The sequence below is a fragment of the Diadema antillarum genome, unplaced genomic scaffold (genome assembly GCF_040938485.1).
Source record: "Diadema antillarum isolate AM-2024a unplaced genomic scaffold, OU_Dant_1.0 scf00000205, whole genome shotgun sequence".
Classification (NCBI taxonomy): domain Eukaryota; kingdom Metazoa; phylum Echinodermata; class Echinoidea; order Diadematoida; family Diadematidae; genus Diadema; species Diadema antillarum.
The window spans coordinates 1,753,682-1,774,048 of record NW_027271094.1 but is presented as its reverse complement, the minus strand read 5'-3'; the positions used below and the strand labels follow the sequence as shown (position 1 = coordinate 1,774,048).

The 20,367-nt window shown below is 39.5% G+C and overlaps 1 protein-coding gene across 6 annotated transcripts in view; it reads right to left on the bottom strand.

Moving 5' to 3' along the window:
- Positions 1 to 20,367, bottom strand: part of LOC139724052 (filamin-A-like) — a 184,252-nt gene that overhangs the window by 76,536 nt on the left and 87,349 nt on the right. For all 6 annotated transcript variants that reach the window (XM_071635253.1, XM_071635251.1, XM_071635254.1 and 3 more), the window contains 2 exons: positions 9,891 to 10,145; positions 8,991 to 9,088 (listed from right to left, as the gene is read on the bottom strand). In XM_071635253.1, the coding sequence (XP_071491354.1) occupies positions 8,991 to 9,088; positions 9,891 to 10,145 (353 nt within the window). The remainder of the gene's footprint in view (positions 1 to 8,990; positions 9,089 to 9,890; positions 10,146 to 20,367) is intronic.

Genomic DNA, 20,367 nt, shown 5'->3' with positions numbered 1-20,367 from the left:
AATGAATGAATGAATGAATGAATGAATGAATGGATGGATGGATGGATGGATGGATGGATGGATGGATGGATGGATGGATGAATGGATGAATGAATGAATGAATGAATGAATGAATGAATGAATGAATGAATGAATGAATGAAAGAATGAATGAATGAACTTGTGGAGTTAATCCATCATGAATATCAAAGTACTTCAATCATACTATGCTTTGAGATCCCCATCCATTTACATTTGTTAATAGTTACTAACAGTACAAAAATCCACATGTGGGATCTATACATGAATAGCAAATTGCACTTTGTTCGTGATGGTATCTCTACACACGCTAATGTATGACATTCACTTTCCCACATTAAAAGTAGCGCAGACATTCTAGGCCATGGGGAAACCACGTCACAAAAGAGGGCTGGTATGAAGTTGTGTTTGCCTTGAATGCCCTGAACAAATATCACCTCAGCGCCGGATTCTGAAAGGCTGGGTAGCTAGTTTACCCAATACATCTTCCTCAAAAAAGGCATTTTTTTTATAATCTTTGCTTGCACTGACACCCACACACACCCCCTATTTCAAATAATTCATCTCATTGAAGTGTTGGTGTGTCACAATGAAAATGGCTGACCATAGTTCGTTCCACTTCACTACACTGCCAAGAGCCAGACAGGAATTAGCTTTTCGGTATCGAGTCACGAGCCTCGTTGAATTACCGTATGCATGAAAAGAACTGTTTGAATTTGACAAGATCCCCGGGAAGCCTAAGCTCCCATTGCTAAAACACACATAAAGTGCTATCAAGTAGGCCGACTGATATACCCATACCTTACAAATGGAACCTGGTAGATGTTTTACAATGACGTACAAGTATATGTACAAGCAAAAGTGATAAACTCATCTGTGTCTTTAACCTGAAAAGCTAAAAAATCTGAAAGCAAGACAAAGGCTGCGTTTATCTAACTAGAGAGAAAGAATCAAAACGCGTTTTGAATGGAGTTTACGAACATGGTCTGAAATGCAGTTTCGGGGGTGGAGCATTTATCTGAACATCACGATTTGAGTATTGTCACTGCAGAGCTGCTTTGTGCCATTCAACCTGGGAAGTAGAGGTCAACTGACGCTCGTGCTTTTTTGTATAAACCGACAGCATGTACAGTATACTGGAAAGAGACCTCGGCAGCTTAGAGAAATGCATTTCATTTTCAAAACACCATCACATTATTACTAGCAGAAATGCGATCATGGTCTCAAAAAGTGTTTCAAGTCGCCCTTTAAATGGTATTTCAAATTTGCGTATTTAAACGCAGTTGAAAACATGGTTGCATTTATCTATTGCAAAAAAAAAATGCCTCAAATGCATTTAGGATCGTGATTCTGCCTGAGAAAGTTTTTAGATAAACGCACCCAGAGTCACTACTTGCCCCTTAAAATAAACCTTTAAATCATCAAGAAGTGCCAGTTAGCATCATTTTAGTCATTTAAAAACAAATTCCAAATTAGACATTCCTTTGTTTGCATTTATTTATCATAAATGTAATGCCATCATGCCTATGCCTATGACCTACTCTTTGACATGAATAGAGCACTTAATATGATACTTTTGGTGATTTGCTAACTCGTCGACCAGATGCTTCTTTTCAGCCCATGTGCCCGATTTTCAGCCAACAATCCCTAATAATGCCTTTTCCAAATCATTTAAAGTTACTTCTTTCTACCGCGAGGACTTTCCACACCCCTGCGGTTCCCATCCCTGTATTTTCACTACCCTGGGGAGATCGCAAGAATTGAATTTGAAATAAAAAAGGTTACTAAAAAAAAAGAAGAGGGAGGGAGGGTGTGATGTGAACAATAGGAGAGGGCGACAGGTCACCTGAGCCGACATCAAAGTTTTTTTTTCTTCTCAGTGGACGTGTAGTGCATTGAGAATTTGTTGTTCGTGAAATGTACAATGCCATTTTAACCTTTACGACATAATAGAAGCCCACACAGTATTTAGGTTGAGATTTGTCATGGTGAATTAATCTTGAACAACTTTTCTCACTGGGTTGCTTTAATGTAGCCATTCTACTGGAAAGCAAACCTCCAAAATATACCCCCCCCCCCCCCTCTCTTTTCAGCGTTTCCTTCTGGGGTTGAAAAAGTTCACTGATCTTCAGTCCAACCTTTTCATTCTGTTTGTGTGCTGTCTTTTATGTAAGAGACTATACATGAATGCTTGCTATTCTCGCATTTGTGTCAAGCGACAAACTACTGTCCAGTGCAGAGATCTGCCAAACAGGCATTCCACATGAACTGAAGTGTTGAATACTCTAATTGGTAGTCTTCCTAGAACCACTCCCGATGTTGAATACGCAGGGTGTGATTTACACAAATCTTTACCCATCAGGCGTATTGCACCCACACACAGCCATCTCATATACTGTGTACGGAGTCCCTGCATTATGTGAAACATATACCAGAACGTCCCACCTGGGTTTCCATGTACCCTTGGATAGTCACTAGTGCATTGCAAGCAGAGAGTATAGGGTATTGTGCACTGAAGTTAATGAGTATATGCTCTGAAATTAATCAGATTTAGGGGTACTGAAAGTGAAAGAGCTTATGATCTGTTATCCAAAGATGACTTTCTTTCCTTTTAAGAGCTTCTCTTGATATTCTCTTGTGTGCTATTTTGGATGATGGAGAGCAAATTATCTCCCATAATCATTGCAGAGTTCCCTCAATTATTCAAGTCATCACCAGCATCTCTCAATCTCCTCCCCAACCCTATTCAATTCCTCTACAAAATAAAAACTAATTTATGACATACCTAAGGAAAGTCCATCATGTTAAATGTGTCACATGTCTTTGGCTCTAATTTAAGCAGATAGAGAGTCTGTCTTCTACATAGCACACTAAAGACTTGAATTCTGTATTTGAATTAAATAATTATTCTACGAAATAACAGAAACCAATTCCTTTAAAATTCACTCAGATAAATGAAATGCTTTCCAGTCATAAAATGTTATACTTTATATAGGCCTACCCTTTGTATTTGATGAGTATATAATATACTGCAAATTGGGTCTTTAAAGACAATTCAAGGAGTGATTCAATTCATTTTCCAGAACTCTATTGATGGAATGAGAAATAGTATCATCCCTTTTCAATTGACAGAATTTTGTGATTTCCTACCCTGGAGTCAATACAAAGAGCAATCCTGTATGGGTGGCAATAGTTTTTGCGGGTTGTCATATTCTCAAATTTCAGTTGACTCTTGAAATTTGTGAAAATAAGAACGCACATATACAGTAATAAGCCAGACAAAGGCAGATGTGGGACCAACATATAACATGAAAGAAACATCCAATGCACAAAAAGCTTTAGAGACTACCAGTATACAGTTTTTATGCTGGAAATAGGAGATAGACTGAAGCAAACGACGGAGACACAATGGAAGAAATAGAACTACGACACAGATAGCGGAGCATCCATAAATCACGGAGTATCACAGAGAGCAGAGCATAAAGTAATGGAAAATGCAACATTCGGAGAGAAATTGATAAGAAGCGCAGAGACAGACAAGTATGTATGTATCATAGACAGAGAGGTTTAAAAAGATACACAGGAGAAACACAAAAGCAGAGGCCACAGGAAGAAAGAGAAAGAGAGGTGAGACGGGTAGAAACACTGCTGGAGAAAACTGCAGACAGCATCCTGCCCAGGAAGTGAGTCCTGTAATTCCATTCTCCGCCTGCCTCCGTGGGATATGTGGAAGAAGAGGGTTTCAAGGTTGCATATCATCACTCTTTTCTCTACAATCTCTCTCCTCTTTCTTGGTCTGACATAAACCTTCCCTGTCATTTCGTACCAGAGGATTTTTGGTGAAAGTCAACACATCCTGTCTTGTCCAATGCAGAATCTGTTCTTCCACAACAATCACACACACATACACACCGCCTGGTATTTAAACCTGATTCACCCTAAATTTCCTCTAGACAGGCATGATTGCTGATACACTGGCTGCTTGGGAGCTTATTTAATGATGCACTGATGAGTGAAATTACAATTTTAAATCATTAGATGTATGAATTTTTTCAATCTACTATTAGAATGACTGTGGTTTTCTTTTGTGAATTGTTTCATCAAAAGCAATACACTGATTACTGATTTGCTTCCATTGAAATGGTCACATTGTCTTTTATCAAATCACTCCATCAAATTATAATTCTACAGTGTTAATGGGCTGGAAAAAATGACTTCCTATCTCTTCTCCATCAATTTAATTTCCATGAATCTCAACGGGATGCAACAAGCATCTACACAGTATAAGATATTTATAAACTACTGATATATATATATATATATATATATATATATATATATATATATATATATATATATATATATATTTCTTCTTTTTTTTTAAAACAGTATTTTCACCTTTCCTGCAACACACATGAGTAGTTATTTAATTTGGGGAAAATAATTTTCCATGAAACCTGCAATATTTTTGGAAAAAGCAGTACTTAATACTGCATAAAGAAGTACCAGTTGGCATCTCTGTGTAATTCATCAACCATGTATTCACATGAAAATGAATGTAGGACAGTATTTTCAAGATAATTTCCAAAGCATAAACCATTACCCTCTACAAACACAACCAGCAGGGCATTATAATTGTCTCTTCGGACATACCGGTAAGTAGCATACTTGTTTCCTCTATTAATATCTTAAAGTCACAACATGTTTTGAACCTGACTTCCTCCCAAGCATGGAACACAAGAGCAGAACGGGTGTGAAATCCAGACGTTGGCTTGGCAGGGTGTCTGGGCGGCCGACACCTCGTTTGCTAGGAATGAGGCGGTTTATCTCTAGCCCACCAGACAGGAAGGTGATATTACATGACACGCTGTGCTTCCACCATCCTGTCAACCTGACTCAATTTAGCTGTCATGCTTCAGACAACCAATTACGAGACAATTCAGATCATGTTTTCAGGGCCAAATTATTTCCTTTTCCTCTCTACCTCCAGCACTGCTACATGTAGAGTAGCAAAATTAATTGTCTCCCCAAGTTTGAAATATTTACAAGCACCTCAAACACTGTTACAAACAACAGTAAATTGTTAATGTCTGTAGGAAATACACAAGTGTCCCTAATTCTACAACATTTTTCTCATAATATTATAATGCTAACATAAATGTATACATTGTTTTCTCACATAATATATACGGCTACAGTTCCTTATTCTGAAGGTTCGCTATTCCAAAGGTTCGCTATTCCGAAGCTCTTCAGTCCGAAGATTCTTTATTCCAAAGGTTCGCTATTCCGAATTTCATTTTTTGGATTAACCAACCTCCGGGATAACGAACCTCCGGAATAACCCCACATATGTTCGGATTAACAAATCCTTTTTTATTTTCGGATTAACGAACCTCTAGGTATAGGGAATTTGTGTGTTTCGGATTAACGAACCTTCGGAATAACAAAATAGTGAAAAATCTACTCAGTCAGTCTTACACATGCTATAAACATATTACTGAAGTAAACTTCTGGAACCTGTGATGAAGCAGAGATTTTAAAAAGGGGCTACTTGGTATAAAACCAGAGACTGAAACAAGGGGCTATTTTTTAGATAAAATCGATCTGCTCTTGCATGTATTGAGAGGTTCATTCCTTCTCGATCTCATCTTGAACCACTACGTCCAATCGTGCCAAAGCACTTAGCTGTAATTAATGTGCCCTGATTTTTAACTGCATTATTCCATCCATTCCCATGAACTTGACCTAATTGCTTATTTGCCAGACAACTTTGGCATAACAATGAACCTTGAGTCCAACAGGAAGGCTACGGTGACAAAATATGGATTAAGAGGATTTGGAAATCTCTATTCGTTGGCAATTATTCTCCCCACCCCCACCCCCAGCCCCCCCCCCCCCCCCCGACACACATCTGTGCCAATCAATGGAAGAATTAAAAAGCACTCTGGTAGTCAAAGCCTTAATGGAGATTGAAGGGGTTAATATATCAATCATCCTACAGCACTATTGACATGTCACACGTAGGATGCCATTAACCTTTGTCATATGATTCATGTAGTTACATGACACTTGAAATGAGAGACAAAATCGCATACCTTCACGAACATATTGCATCAGTTTTCTTTTTTTTTCTCACCCTGCTGAAAATCAATGCACAGGTTGTATTTAATGATAGGCTGTGAATTTAAGTGCTCTATGCTATATCCTTTATTTCCTAGATAAATAAGTACCTATAGTGTTCTCAGTGAATCATTCTAATGGAATTGAACTGGCCCTCAAATTGGCAATGGGTTTAATTATGCCCGTAATAGAAGACAGAAATGGTCTGACCCATGCCAAACCTGTACGTGCATTCATTCCTCCAACCAACCTCCACCAACAAGATCTCGAGTTTCATGCTACACACCCTATTCAAGTGGTAACAATGCTCTCCCTATAAGGTTACAAAGGTTTCATTGACAGCAATACACATGAATGTACATACTCCCACAATGGCAGCAATGTTGATCACAAAAATCTATACTATTCTACATTGAGCATTTCACATGGACCATATGAGTGGCAAAAAAATAATACAGAGAAGTAGCCAAATGTCCTTTTTGAGATAGTGCTTTTCTAAATTGAAAAAAAAAGAAGAATGTTTGTAAATTTCCATTTTATTTTCAGGGAAATGTAGTCAGATAATGCCAGGAAATCAAATACAGTAACACACAAGTGGTTTTCTATGTAGTGGTAGTACACTTTTTTAAAAAAAGAGACTCGGGTTTCAAAGTATTTGATATCATGATGCATTTTAGTTCATGATATTAACTTATCAATGATGCTTGCTAAAATAAACAAAAGCAATGTGATATCTTTCAAGTGCAAGATTTGGTGGAAACCATGAGAGGTTCAAGTGTAAAGATGCTACAGATCCTGGTTCAAGTATTCTTAAAGAGTATTCCTATAGATAAGTGGAAGAATCTAGCACCATGTTCCCGGTTAAAGTTCATTTTAGCAAGTAGCCCCTCCCCCCCCCCCCCCAAAAAAAAAAAAAAAAAAAAAAAAAAAAAACCTCTCACATCTGAATTCTGAATTCAGTCACAAAACAATATTATGTGCATATTTCCTTTCATTGTGAAATAAAAATGTGTTCCCCTTTCACTGTAAAACCACAAAATAAAGAGACTATGAAAAACAAACAGGGACTAACTTTCATGAAGTACAAGGACAGTAACATTTCCCTTTGTAGTATAAGTAATGTCATGCTGTCAAACAGCCAAGAGAGAATGAACAGTTTCACTTAAAATGCTGACTGCATAATCACAGAAGTTTGAGTGTGTGGTTGATGTGTTGTGCAAGAAACCGCTCTATACCCTTGTGACAGATAACTCCAGGATGTAAAGGCTACATAATATATCAATGATAATTCCTGCAAACATTATCTGACAGCCTTATTCTTGGCTCAAGTCTGTCTCAATTATCTTTGGCCTCCATCATTTAGGTGGGCCATTCTAGAGTGCAAATCCTGTCTTTATTTTTGGCTAGGATGCAATTTAAGTTTCTTGTCCAGAGTCTGTTCTTGATTTGTAGTTTCCATTTCAACTCTTTGGGGGAATTCAGTCCATTTAAAGCAATCTTACCCAAATGAAAACAAAAGTGAAAGTCTAAAATCAGTCTGCTATTGATCCTTCGGAGTATTTTGCAAGAGGCCTTAAGTTGGGTTTGATTTCCGGCCAGTAAATACATCTTTCTTTTGGACATGCTGGTATATCCCCTCCATAGGCCTACATCTCAACCCAAAGGCATACATGAAGCACAGAGTAATCCTGGGAAATAATGATACAGGGGCTCAGACTAAGACTAGAGCTAAATTCACAGTACCTACTCTTTGTGGGGAAAAAAAACCCCACATCATTATCATCACAATATTATGATGATTAAACCATAAATTCCTCTTTCCACTAACCTGTGATCCCTATAAAATGAATAATTTCATTTGCTATTGTTGCTCAAAAGGATGAATTCGAAATATTATTCATTCAAGCAAATAGCCAGTACTCTGACAGAGTCAGAAAAAAGAGTGGATTGAATGAATGCAGCAATATCAGTAGAACACATCAGTAAAAGTTTGAGACAATCATAGTTTATGATGTCACACGTATAGAATGATAAAAAGAAAATATGATGAGATGTCCAAAAAATTTCATTTGTTAAGAAAAGTAGAGCCCCTACACATTCCCTCTACTTATCACTGACATATTCTACGGGTAATATTTCCCCCCTACTATCTGAAACAGGCAAGTCAAGCAATTCTTTTAATACGCTACTAAAAAGAAGATATGTTGAATTTTCACTATATTTTCTCTATCATTCTTCGTGTGTAACATCATAAACTGTTGTAGTTTTATCATCCAGCAATGGCTGCACAAAAGCTTAACAATTCGTAACTTTTGGACGGATTGCCTGATTTTCCTCAAACTTTCACCAACGCGTTCTACTAATACTGCACTTCATTCAATCAATCCACACATATATTTGGGCGAACTTGTCTCTTAACCCGTTGAAGACGAGTCCCGAGAATACTCGGGTAAGTGTCAATGGGAAATCCATGTTATAGCAAAATCGGTCCGTCCTCAACGGGTTAAGCCCGCCGCACACTACACGATTTTGCCCCGATTCACCGGTCTTAAGACCTTAAGACTAGAAGTGTGACGTCACAGTCTTGCCATTTTCTGGTCGTACGACTGGGTCTTAGGGCCAGTCGTAGAGATTTGACATGTTAAATTTCTACGACTGGTCGTAGGCTTTCAGCCATTCACAATGCAGTAAAAGGCAAGCGCACGCAGTGCCCACTGCGCGCGCTTTACAGTCGGGTCGTATAGTGTGCGGTGTCCGGTCGTACGACTGGTCTTAAGACCCAGCTTGGCTTAAGACTTTAAGACCAGTCTGATCGTGTAGTGTGCGGTGGCCTTAAGAGTGAAGCTGCCTTACCTGAGGGACATCAAGCCAGTCTTCTGCAAGCTTCATGGCTTCCTTGGCATTCTTCAGTGCATCCTTGGGGTTCCAGTCCTCCCAGTCAGGGCACAGACCTGGAGGGGAGAGAGGCAATGTCAGGCGGATCAGTGTGTAGGTTAGAGAAAGTGACCACATGAGTCAGGTGTAAAGACTTACCGGTAATTGGCTAGTGATATTTCATATTTCACAGGACATACAAAATTCATCTCTTACCAGCAATCATGACTGGACTGCATACATGCTAACTTTAGGGCCCTATATACTTATACACACAGTCACATAGTTTGGTGGCATGATCTTCGGCAAATTTCTGTTACAAGTAAAGTTTTCTCATATATTAGCATTTGATTCAGTGAATACAGGACACATAGGGGAAACATATCCGTGAAAATTTGACAAAATTTACACAATCTTTCTCTCAAAAAAAATTAGAATTTCCAAAGTTGTGGTTTTATAATTCCGTGTACCAACTTTACAACAATGTGTGATATCACAATGGTAGAACAATATACAGAAAACATTACCTGAACTACACAAAAGATATGTCTTTCTCAGTTCATGGTTCTGTGTACTGTTGAATGGCAGAAGCCTTGATATTGATAGCCTAAACAGACTGGTCTGGAGGTGCAACTATATGTTCATAGAACATCTGAAAGGGTGAAGGCTAAAAATGTGACAAATACTGTACAGCCGCAAAGCAAAATGCACCGAATACAGGATCTTTCTGAATTTGAGCCTGACCTCCAAAAACAAAAAGGGACAATATTTTCTTTCTTGGCTTCTTCACTCTTGCATGCCATAAAAAGGGGAGAATTGAAAAGCAGGAGAAAAATTGAGAACAAGTAGTTCACAAAAGAAGAGGACTTTTTTGGTTACCAGGGGCAATGGCATCCACAAGAGCTCCAATGGCCTGTCCATCGTTCCAGTCCTTGTTGAAGTTGTTGATAGGCTTGTCCGGCACCTTGCTCTTGATCCATCCCAGCAGCTTGTCCTTGGGAGTCTGCTTCTTGCCCTCCTCCGGTGCCTCGCCTTCCTCATCCCACATCGGCATGGAGATGGAGTAATGCAAGATGAGGAGCCATATCAGACCCAGGATGAGCTTCAGCTTGCCATCAACGATGTCAGTACTGTCTGTTGGTCAAGAGAGGTTGGATGGGGATGAAGAAGAAAAATATTGATTTGAAATTTGTCTTCCTGGTGGCTGCTCTAAATTGAAGGATACCGGTGGGGATCTTCCTGGTGGCTGCTCTATATTGAAGGGTATCGGTGGGGATTTTGGACAGGAAAGTATGCAGAACTTGTGATGGTTTTAAGACGACCTCAGTACAAGGATTTGTACATTCTTCTCATGTCAAAATACTAATATGGATTTCACGTGATTGAACAGCTAATTTTTATCATACATTAATAATGACAGTATTTTGTAAAAGAATATTTGTTACTTATATTGTTTACTTTCATTCTCAGATCTCAAGCTGATATTTTGTGGTAATTAGAAGGGAACTTCTGTGATGTAACATTACTTTATAGCTGGGCAAAGAAAGGAGCTGCTGAAAGAATTGGCGTAACTTTTATCAACAGAATGCGCAGAGTATTGTATTTGATGAGACAAAAATTCAGCTACTCAAATAAAAATGAAAAATATTATTCCTCTAAAGCCCATTGGATACTTGTTATCAATGACAATTACTCTATTCAGTGTATTGTAGAAATGTAAGCATTGTGTACCTCAATGCTGATATAAATCAGTATTTGCTTGCTTTTACAATGTACCAGGGTGTCCACCTGTGTGCATCTAGAGAGACAGTTTCTCACTGAAAGCTTATTGCTATTTCTCACTGAAAGCTTATTGCTATTAAAAGGGAGCTGAAATCTTGGTTGAATGGCTGATAGCCATCTTCTTACACACATGCAATCTCTTTCCATTATGTGCATTTTGTTTGGGAACATGACATCTGAAGAACAAAAAAAAAACAACAACAGCAACAATTCCCCCACAAGAGCAGAGCAGTACAAAAATAGTAATCTGATGGCATTTCAAATAGCGCTAATGAATACCGGTGAACAACCCGCAGTTCAAACTTCAAGGCTGCCTCGTAGTGAACTCTGCTTGGATATTATTAAGTTCATGTGTGGAGACGGCATCAATATGGTCGTGGACGTAGCTGTAAAGAAATCTCCCTTAGAACATGCAGGAGCTAAAATAGACTGTTGTAGCTCCATGCTTAGAGCGAGCACTATTTGAGTTGAAAAGATAGTCAAGAATGGTCGGTCATCTCTGCACCATCATTTCGGAATCTATGCATCACCATTTCAGCATCTCTTCAGCATATCTATATTTCGATCACATCTACTACAGAGACCTGTCAGTTATTGACTGGAGGCAGAAACCTCTGGAGGTTTTTCCTTGCCAGACGGTTTGAGAGTTACGAATGCATCCTGTTCAATTTTCCTGCAGAAAGTCTCAACATCCCCAAAATACATTGTGTGCACTTTCTTCTTAGTCATCGTCGTCTTCTTCTTCTTCTTCTTCTCTCTCTCTCTCTCTCTCTCTCTCTGAGTCACTTTTTTATCTCAATTTAACCCGTTGAGGACGAGTCCCGAGTATACTCGGGCAGGTGTCTATGGGAAATTCGTATTGTAGCAAAATCAAACCGTCCTCAATGGGTTAAACTGCACTTCAGCTTTTGTTTCACTGATATGGTTAAAAAAACAATGTACACATTTTAGTACAGTATATCTTTCTCACATAATAGTCTCACATAGAATACTATACATTACACAAGTTTGTTATGATTATTTCTACAAAAACAAATTTTATAACCAATATTCTAGCAGCTGAAGTTATCTACAAATATTTATTTTTGAGAGCAAAAAAAAATGATGCTGAAAATATACTGTCAACATATCATCTGTATTCATACTACTGCAGTTTATAATTTTCACCAGCTTTGAGTAATGTTGTTTTCCCACTTGCTGGTTTATGTAACTATCCTCTACAATACCATCATTGAGGAAAATGTGTGGACAAGATAGAGTTCATTACATGAAATAAACTTTCTTTACTATGACAGCAAACTATAGCTACAGATACTGCTTGAGCATTGCTATATGAGATCTCTCTCAAAATGTTGTCCTCAGTTGCACCAGGCATACAGTGTAGACCCGACAGTGGCTCATGAGTCATCCGTCACAGAGAGTGAGGAGCAATTTGATGGAAAATCCTCATCAATTTACCTAAATTGGCCACGATTGTGAAGGGAGAAGGAAAGTGGCGGGATATACACTCATCCCAAAAATTTTCTGCCAGGCCCTTGGACATGATTGAAAAAGCTGGGCAATGCAGATATAGCGTAGTGGCCTAGTATGGGGTGTACTTTATGGTACAAGCCTACACATATGCACAGAAGATATTTAAGATGGCACTTATAATTTAAATGAATATGTTAAAAAAAGGAATCATAGGACAATTGAACTGCATTGTACATTAAATCATAATACTTTAATATATCAGATTTATTTCTATTGATATGGCTCAGTCTTCCTACGTGAACATCTAACAAATATACCCTTCCCTTTAGTATTGCTTGTAGTACTGTGCTTTATTTTGTTCACAATAGGAGTGGTCACATGTACTGGCAAAAGATCGTAAAGTTTATGATCCTGATCTTTTAAGATCTCGAAGTTTTGCCACTGTGACCACAAACTGCTCGTGGAACTTCTTGTGATACTTCTTGCGAAACTTCTCACTCAAACATTGATATTTCCAAGACCCCTGCTAATCTTCTCAATCTTTGGGCAGGGTGAATGCAAACAATGAAAACTTTGCAAAATTTGTCATGTGACCAGTCCACCATCTTTTTGTCAGTAGTGTATCCAAAGCAGCTCTCATTGGGATGTATGTGTGTGCATTGTTATGTCACAATCATCAGCTGTCAGACGGCATGCTCTTTCTTCTTTCTTGTACATGCGCATCAGTGACTCAAACTTTGTGAAGACTTCGCAATTAAACGTCATGATCTTTTGCCAGTGACCGCAGCTACAAAGCGGTCACAAGCAACACTCCCTTTACCGGAATGGTACAGTCTGCTGGAAGTGGATCGAACTGTACATATATATAAATAGCCCTGCTCTTCATCCCCAAAGGATAGAATAATTTGCACACATATAATTCCCTGGGTTTCTTTCATCTACGGAGAGTACAATTGATATCAAGATGCTATGACAGGAAAGTACACTGCAAAGAAGGGTGCTGCCATTTCAGTGTATGCCCTATCCCATGCAGGCCTGACCGCCACGGCAACAACTGTAAGCTAAACTCGTCTGTCGTCTGTCCTGTGACATTGCACGGTTTTATACTAGGTGTGGTTCTTTGATATCGGTCTTTAGTTAGCCTGGAGAAACAGCCTGTCAGGTCACGACCTTCATTCACAGTCCACCTTGTGGTCTGTGCATCAGGATACACCTCTGCCCTAGTCACTGGGACGTGCTAAGTATGGACGCCCAGATTGTCACATTACCACCACGGCTTTCACAGCATTAGAATGGATTTGGGGGGGGGGAGGGGAGAGCTAAGAGGGGAATCAGGATCAGATAGGATAAGGGGGCATATTTTGTGTGTATGAAACATTCTGTGATGGGGTTTGAAAGGCACGATGAAGGGAAAACGTATTCTTTTGTCAGTGCTGAAAACGTCTATGGTCTCAGCTGCTAGGATGAGCATTAAAAAAAAAAAAAGGCTGCTTCACAGAGGGCATAGATAGATCCCCTGTGGTTCTGGATTTCGACCAATCATGAATTGTCTTCACAACAGCATGGATGCCAGAAGAGAGCAAGTAGACAAGATTCAAAAAAGAGCACACAGGTGTGGGCACATTGTATGGTAGACATCTTGCTTCAGATACAAGTGTCTTTCCACTATCAGGCCATAAATACACAATCTGCTGTAATTTCACACTGTGCGGGGGATGTTGCTAAGTTGGATAATGCTTTAATTCTGCACTCAGTTCCATGAAATCTACTTTAGCTTTTGTGTATGGTACAGATGAAAAGAACAAAATGAAATCACTCCATGTGTGGACAATATTGTCTCCCATTCTGACCCAATGTATCACAGGGGGGGGGGGGTGTAGGGCTCAGTTGCTGTCAAAAGGTTGCATGCTCAATGTTTGGAGAAATATTACATAACAGAATGCAGTGCTCAGGAAGCCACAAAAGGAAGATGACCAGATCAAATGCCCCTCTGTAGATTTCAGCCTCACTTATCGGGTTTTCTGTTGGGAGCTACACCTTGTAGGAGTGCATAGTACAGGCAACCCTGCGGTACCCGAGCAAGGAGGGTAATCGGGGCTATTCAAAATCTTTGCAGTCCGGGGAGGTGGGAGAGAAGTCCCCCTCCCCCATGCCCTACCCACACCCCACCCCCAGTCTCTGGTCTTAGCATGGTTCAATCATGCTGCACAGGTTTTGAATTGTGGCTACACAACTTAAAGATAATAAAAAGTTTTGGTACCTCAAAAGTGTCCTTAAATTTCCTCGTCTTAGTTTGTGTTTCAGGTTAAAGTACCTTTCATATAACTAACACTGTGAGACTTACTCGCCCCAAAGTGCTCTCATGTCTTAGTAATCATGCAATTAACTGCGATCAGCAGCCCCATACGCATAGTGACCAGCAGTCCCATACGCATAACGTAATCGCGCTTCGCATTGTAGCATTCAGGATCATGACAGATTTAGTATCGCAGGGTAAATGTCAACTTAAAATCCCATAAATTCTTCAATTTGAAGACTTACCGGTACCAATTAACTTGAAGTATTGAAAACAGGCTTCGGGCAACGTTTGGTTCTGCCTATAGTCCCTTTCTGTTCGAATTGATGACTGGATGTGACTCGGTCGACAGGACCTTAGGAGAGCTACATACAGTACACTGAATACTACAGCCAGTGCATGCGAACACATCACATGCACACAAATTTCAAATCCATGAACGGATAAGATGTTTGTGTGCGCATGCGCTGGCCATGGTATCCAGTGTATGTAGCTCTCCCAAGGTCCTCTTGGCAGAACCGAACGTTGTTCGAAGCCTGTTTTCAATACTTCTACTTAATTGGTAAGTCTTCAAATCGAAGAAATTTTTGGATTTTAAGTTGACATTTACCCGCGATACTAATTCTGTCATGATCCTGAATGCCACAGTGCAAAGCCCCATTACGCTATGCGTATGGGGCTGCTGGTCGCAGTTAGCTATGCATACAATGGGCTGCACGCTGGTCGCAGTCAGTGGTTTTGTACAATATTTATCGACGCTGGACAGCGTCGGCTCTGGTACGAAACCATTATTGCATGATTACTAAGACATGAGAGCACTTTGGGGCGAGTAATTCTCACAGACAACGTACTTTAACCTGAAACACAAACCAAGACAAGGAAATTCAGGGAAGCTTTTGAGGTACCAAAACTTTTTATTATCTTTAAATACAAGTATTTACATTCCTAAAAACAGACTGTAATAGGCACAAAAACCTTAGTGAAACAGGTCTGTTGATTGCTCAGTTGGTAGATGAGTAATGTTCGGCATTGTTGTTGTTGTTGTTGTTGTTTTTGTTGTTGTTGTTGTTGTGGTTGTTTGGGTTTTTCGGGGGGGGGGGGTGTTTGTTTATTGGCTTGTTTGATTGGCTTTGGTATTCACATCTTGGTTTCACATTCTCCACCTCCATCATCAATCTAGACATCCATTTGTCAAAGGGGACCTATGAATGAACAAATGAAAGCATGTCTCTCCTTACAGCAAGGGTTAAAAAACTTACTTAGTACAATTGCTTTCAGTTACTGTATACGCCATATAACTAGCGAGTCCAAATCTTCGTGAATCGGGACTTCCCAACGATTGCATGAGTGGTTAAATTCACAATCGTGGAGTACTGCACTAAATGGAGAAATGTATACGTATGCGTCACATTCATATCCGGATCAAAGTCTTTATTTTCGGGTGTCTTTAATTTCGCGAATAGCACCTGACTCGTGAAATTCGTGAAAATAAGTACCTGGCAAAATATTTGATGCTTTGAGATGAATAACTAATTCAAAGCCATGTGCAGAACAAAAGTTTTGAAACCATCTAGTATAACCATGTGGTACACTATCATTCGTCACAAGTGGGTTGAAGGCCTCCTTATAGATTTTAAAGGATCGAGGGTGGGGCTAGCTGGATAGAAGGCAGAACACTCCAATTACTCAGCCATTAAATCATCATCAGCGAGGGAGGAGAGGTAGAGAGGGTAATCCTAGGCCCTTCTCTGCCACCATACTCACAAAGGTAAGCCATTAATGAGATACTTGGCCACATCCAGGAAACCACTTGGCCTGCTCTGTGGTTTAGACATACAACTGATTACTTCCTCCTAGCAACAAGAAACAATGAATCAAGCACAAATCCAGCAGGGGAAATCGCTAGTGAATGTGTGTGGGACGTAGAGCTTTGCATTGTAGGTGGAACTTTGTCACGCACAGTTACCTTGTCCTTAGTGACTAGGGCATTGTCTCAAGCATGAATTACAATATCAATTTAATGGCATCATTACTGGTTCTCTTCAGAAAAATCATCACTATGGTAAACGGTAAAACACAATAAACTAAACATTACAAAATTACAACATACTGTAGCTAGAATTATTAGCACATTGTAATAAGGGGACTGCACTGGTATTCCTGTATAGCTGTACCTTCCATATATCTTTCAATTTATCAAGCAAGACCATATCTGTTACCTGCCCTTCATAAAGTACATTTTCTTCTCTTGTTTCATAGACAGATTTTTTTTTTTTTTTTCAGCAGTCAAGGACCATATTTAGTTGTCAATGTCTGTCGGTCACAAAGACAAAGATGTTCTCATGGCATTAAACTTATATCCAAGAATCAGGGCCATTCTCCTGGCTTGGAGTGCATCTGATAAATTCATACGAAGGGTCAGAAATTGTGGAGGACAGTTTAAATAGTGAAACAGGCATCACACTGTGGCATGCAGCTTGCGGTAGGACAGGAATACATGAAATCTCCCTTTCAGATGAGAGAGTTCTTGTATGGATATACGACTTTATGGATACAGCATGTTTTTTCCCATCTGAATTCCCTCATATCGATCCATTGTTTCAATAGAGCAGATTTTTCAGAACAATTTTTTGAGCATCATTTCGCACAATCATGCTATATAATATATCCATACATTTTTTTGCGTCTGAAAGCTCTCATGTATCCATACATTGTATAAGTAGGCGGGGCTTATTTGCAACACGTGCTTAGGGCCCGACCTCTACTACAGATGAGTCCAGCAAATAGTATAAACACAAAGCGCAAAGCCTGCAAAAAGTTTGTACTGCACAACAGAGATACTTGTACGAAAAATGAGCTTCCCACGAGAGTTCAACTGAGCACTCCCATACGATTATTAAATAATCGGGCGTTGCACCTGATTGGACTCGTATCAATATGTCGTATATATCCATTTGTCCTAAGAATATACAAGAATTTGATACATCTGAAAGGGGCCTAAGTGAGGTGACAGAAGCATCCAGTCTACAGTTGCTGTGGTTTCTGCCTTGGCCTCTTATTTCCCTCAATAGAGTCTCTGTCCTCCCAGTGACTCTTTATGGGCAGGTTCCTTGAAAATGTCTGAAAATACACTTGACAGGAAATAATATGTCTGGACATGCAAAGGGGGAAAAAATGACACATGCATACTGTATGTCTTTTTCTGGCTTCAGACAGGGCTTGTTTCTTTATTAAGAGGGACTACATTCACACCCAAAGATTGCTTTTCCACACCTGTGCATGATGTATCCTACATATTGCTGTTACACAGCTTCCCACTGTTCTTGAGTACTACCACATAATAGTAATACAGAAGACAAAGTGTTCACATATGAATCCTGTCTTCCAACCAAAATATGATTCGATGGCACAGTAATCAGAGAGATCTATAGCTCACATCATATTTCCAAATTATGCTAAAGAAGACACATTGTTTCATATTTTCCACAGATGAGAATTGGGCGATAACTGATCATTTCGTGTAAAATATACTTCATGTTCCAAAAATAGTTTGCTCATTGACAGCAGCAAGGCCACAGATAAAGATCTATCACTCAATGAGAGTTATTGCCGCTTCTCTTCTGAAAAGATTTCTTTTTCTCTCAGGAATCGACCTGCTGCATGGTAATAAAACATAAATGCCAACACTACTTCATCCCTGGAGTTTTTGAATAATATGCCATGCTCTGCAGTCTGCCATTGACTGGTTGCTCTTTCCCCCTGTTCAGACGCAAGCCAGTTTATACCAAAACTTGATAAAGAAATGACGAATAAAGAATTATTGTATACACGTAGCTGACAGACCATTCAGACGCGAATCTCAAATGTTCTTGAAAACGTCGTATAGGTGTGCAGTTTCTCACTGTGCATGCTGTTATGGTCATGAGTGACAGGTATAGGGTCACCTTTCGTGTGCGCTCCAATTAAGCCCCGCCCATTTATACCGTTCTGTGGTCACCATACATTCAGACACACAATGGACATGCTGGCATGCTGATTCGTTATCAAGTTCTAGTTCGAAATGATGCTCTGACTGTTGTTTCGCTATACGTCGTTTCAGTAGTCAGCGTTCAGACATATAAATTCATCGCATAGCTATACTGATATGGTATAGCTGTACTGTTCTAGTATAAATTTTTGCATCTGAACACCCTATTTTACTCCATTTTTGATAACCTTGCCCTGTCAACAACTGGACATGCACAATCTGAACTTGGGAGTATAATCATGTGCATATGCCTGTAGTCCTGTCGTGAAAGTATATCAGATCATAGGACACAGTCTGCAAGTGACCGTAGCAGCCATTGAGGTGTCTTTGAAAACCAGAATCAAACATCAAACATATATTTACGAATAAGGCTACGGAAAAACAATCACAGCATTTGCTAAATGGCTGTAATGTCACATTTTGATGAAAGTTTTTGGAATATGAAAATTTAGAGGATGATAGTAAGAAAATTATGATGATGGTGATAAAAGTATTACAACAATTATAATCAGCACCATCATCTTAGTATGGCCTACAACCATTTTACATTAGTAGTAAGAGGTAACAGGATACTGTCATGTGTGGGCAGTGGTAAATAGTTTGGCAATGGCATAAAAGCAAAAGATCAGCAATATCCTTGTTTATGATAGTCTCAGGGCCTTCCCTGCATAATGCTGATGAAAATGATAATGAAACCTGATTCCCTAGTTCCCAAATTTTCCAGTTGTTTGGTAAGGTAAACACGAGGAGGATTAATCTAAACTCTGCTGGCTGAATTGCTTGGCAGCCAAGTAATATCCTGCCCTGCCAGTGCTTGTTATGTGCTGGATGCGTAGATCTACTTACATTTTGCTGTAAAGCCACTCAACAGAAATCTGTTCTGAGGGCTCAAAACCCCTAAGTATGCTGGTATGCTGTCAGTATGGGAAAATCAATCAAAGCAACAAATTTGCGGTGCAGAATTCTTCAACAGTGAGCAAAATATCGTGAATGGGAGGATGCAAACTGGACAAGACAGGAGCGGACCCAATGTCTGAAATGTCTGAGTTGTGGTCAGTTGCAGAAAACATTTCTATCTATTGCCATTGGAGTACCTCTCGGGCCCATTTCCTTTGCTACATTTGTACCTTATGTCTGAAACATCCACTCCCCAAGCACAAATGTTAGGCCCTATTTTGTATTCGACACATACAGTCAAAAATTCTTCCTGCCTCTAATTGAACAACCTTCCTCAATGCTGGGATAAACCTTAAATTTGTTGGATTCTGGACCAAACTGTGATTATTTATGCAAATGATGGCCTTGGAGCATAAAGAGTGATAGTGAGAACAGCAATTATCCCCCTCAGCAATTAATGCCACTTAAAACACTGAGAGGAAATCCTTTCATCAGCTTTAAGGGTAGTTTTAGACTTAGTCTTTGTGTAGAGACCCCATGAAATGAAATTCCATTCTGAATGCATAAACTTCACCAAATTTCTTGATAACAGTAAACACATATTGAGATACATCAAGCACAACTTGTATTCAAAGCACTTTTTGAGGTGGCATGTAATGAATAGATACATGCACATCGGCACACTTCTTAAAACTCTGAATTTCTTGTCACTGAAGCACGTACAAGGGACTAGAAGTCTTACACTACACCACAGGCACACAGATTCTTCTAATCCCCTAGGTTGTTGTTGAGGAGTCAATTGGGGTCAATTTGCATATAACAGTGTTGTCAATAGTGATCTCTAGAGTGATGATGATCCCAGTTCGGAAGTCTAACCGATT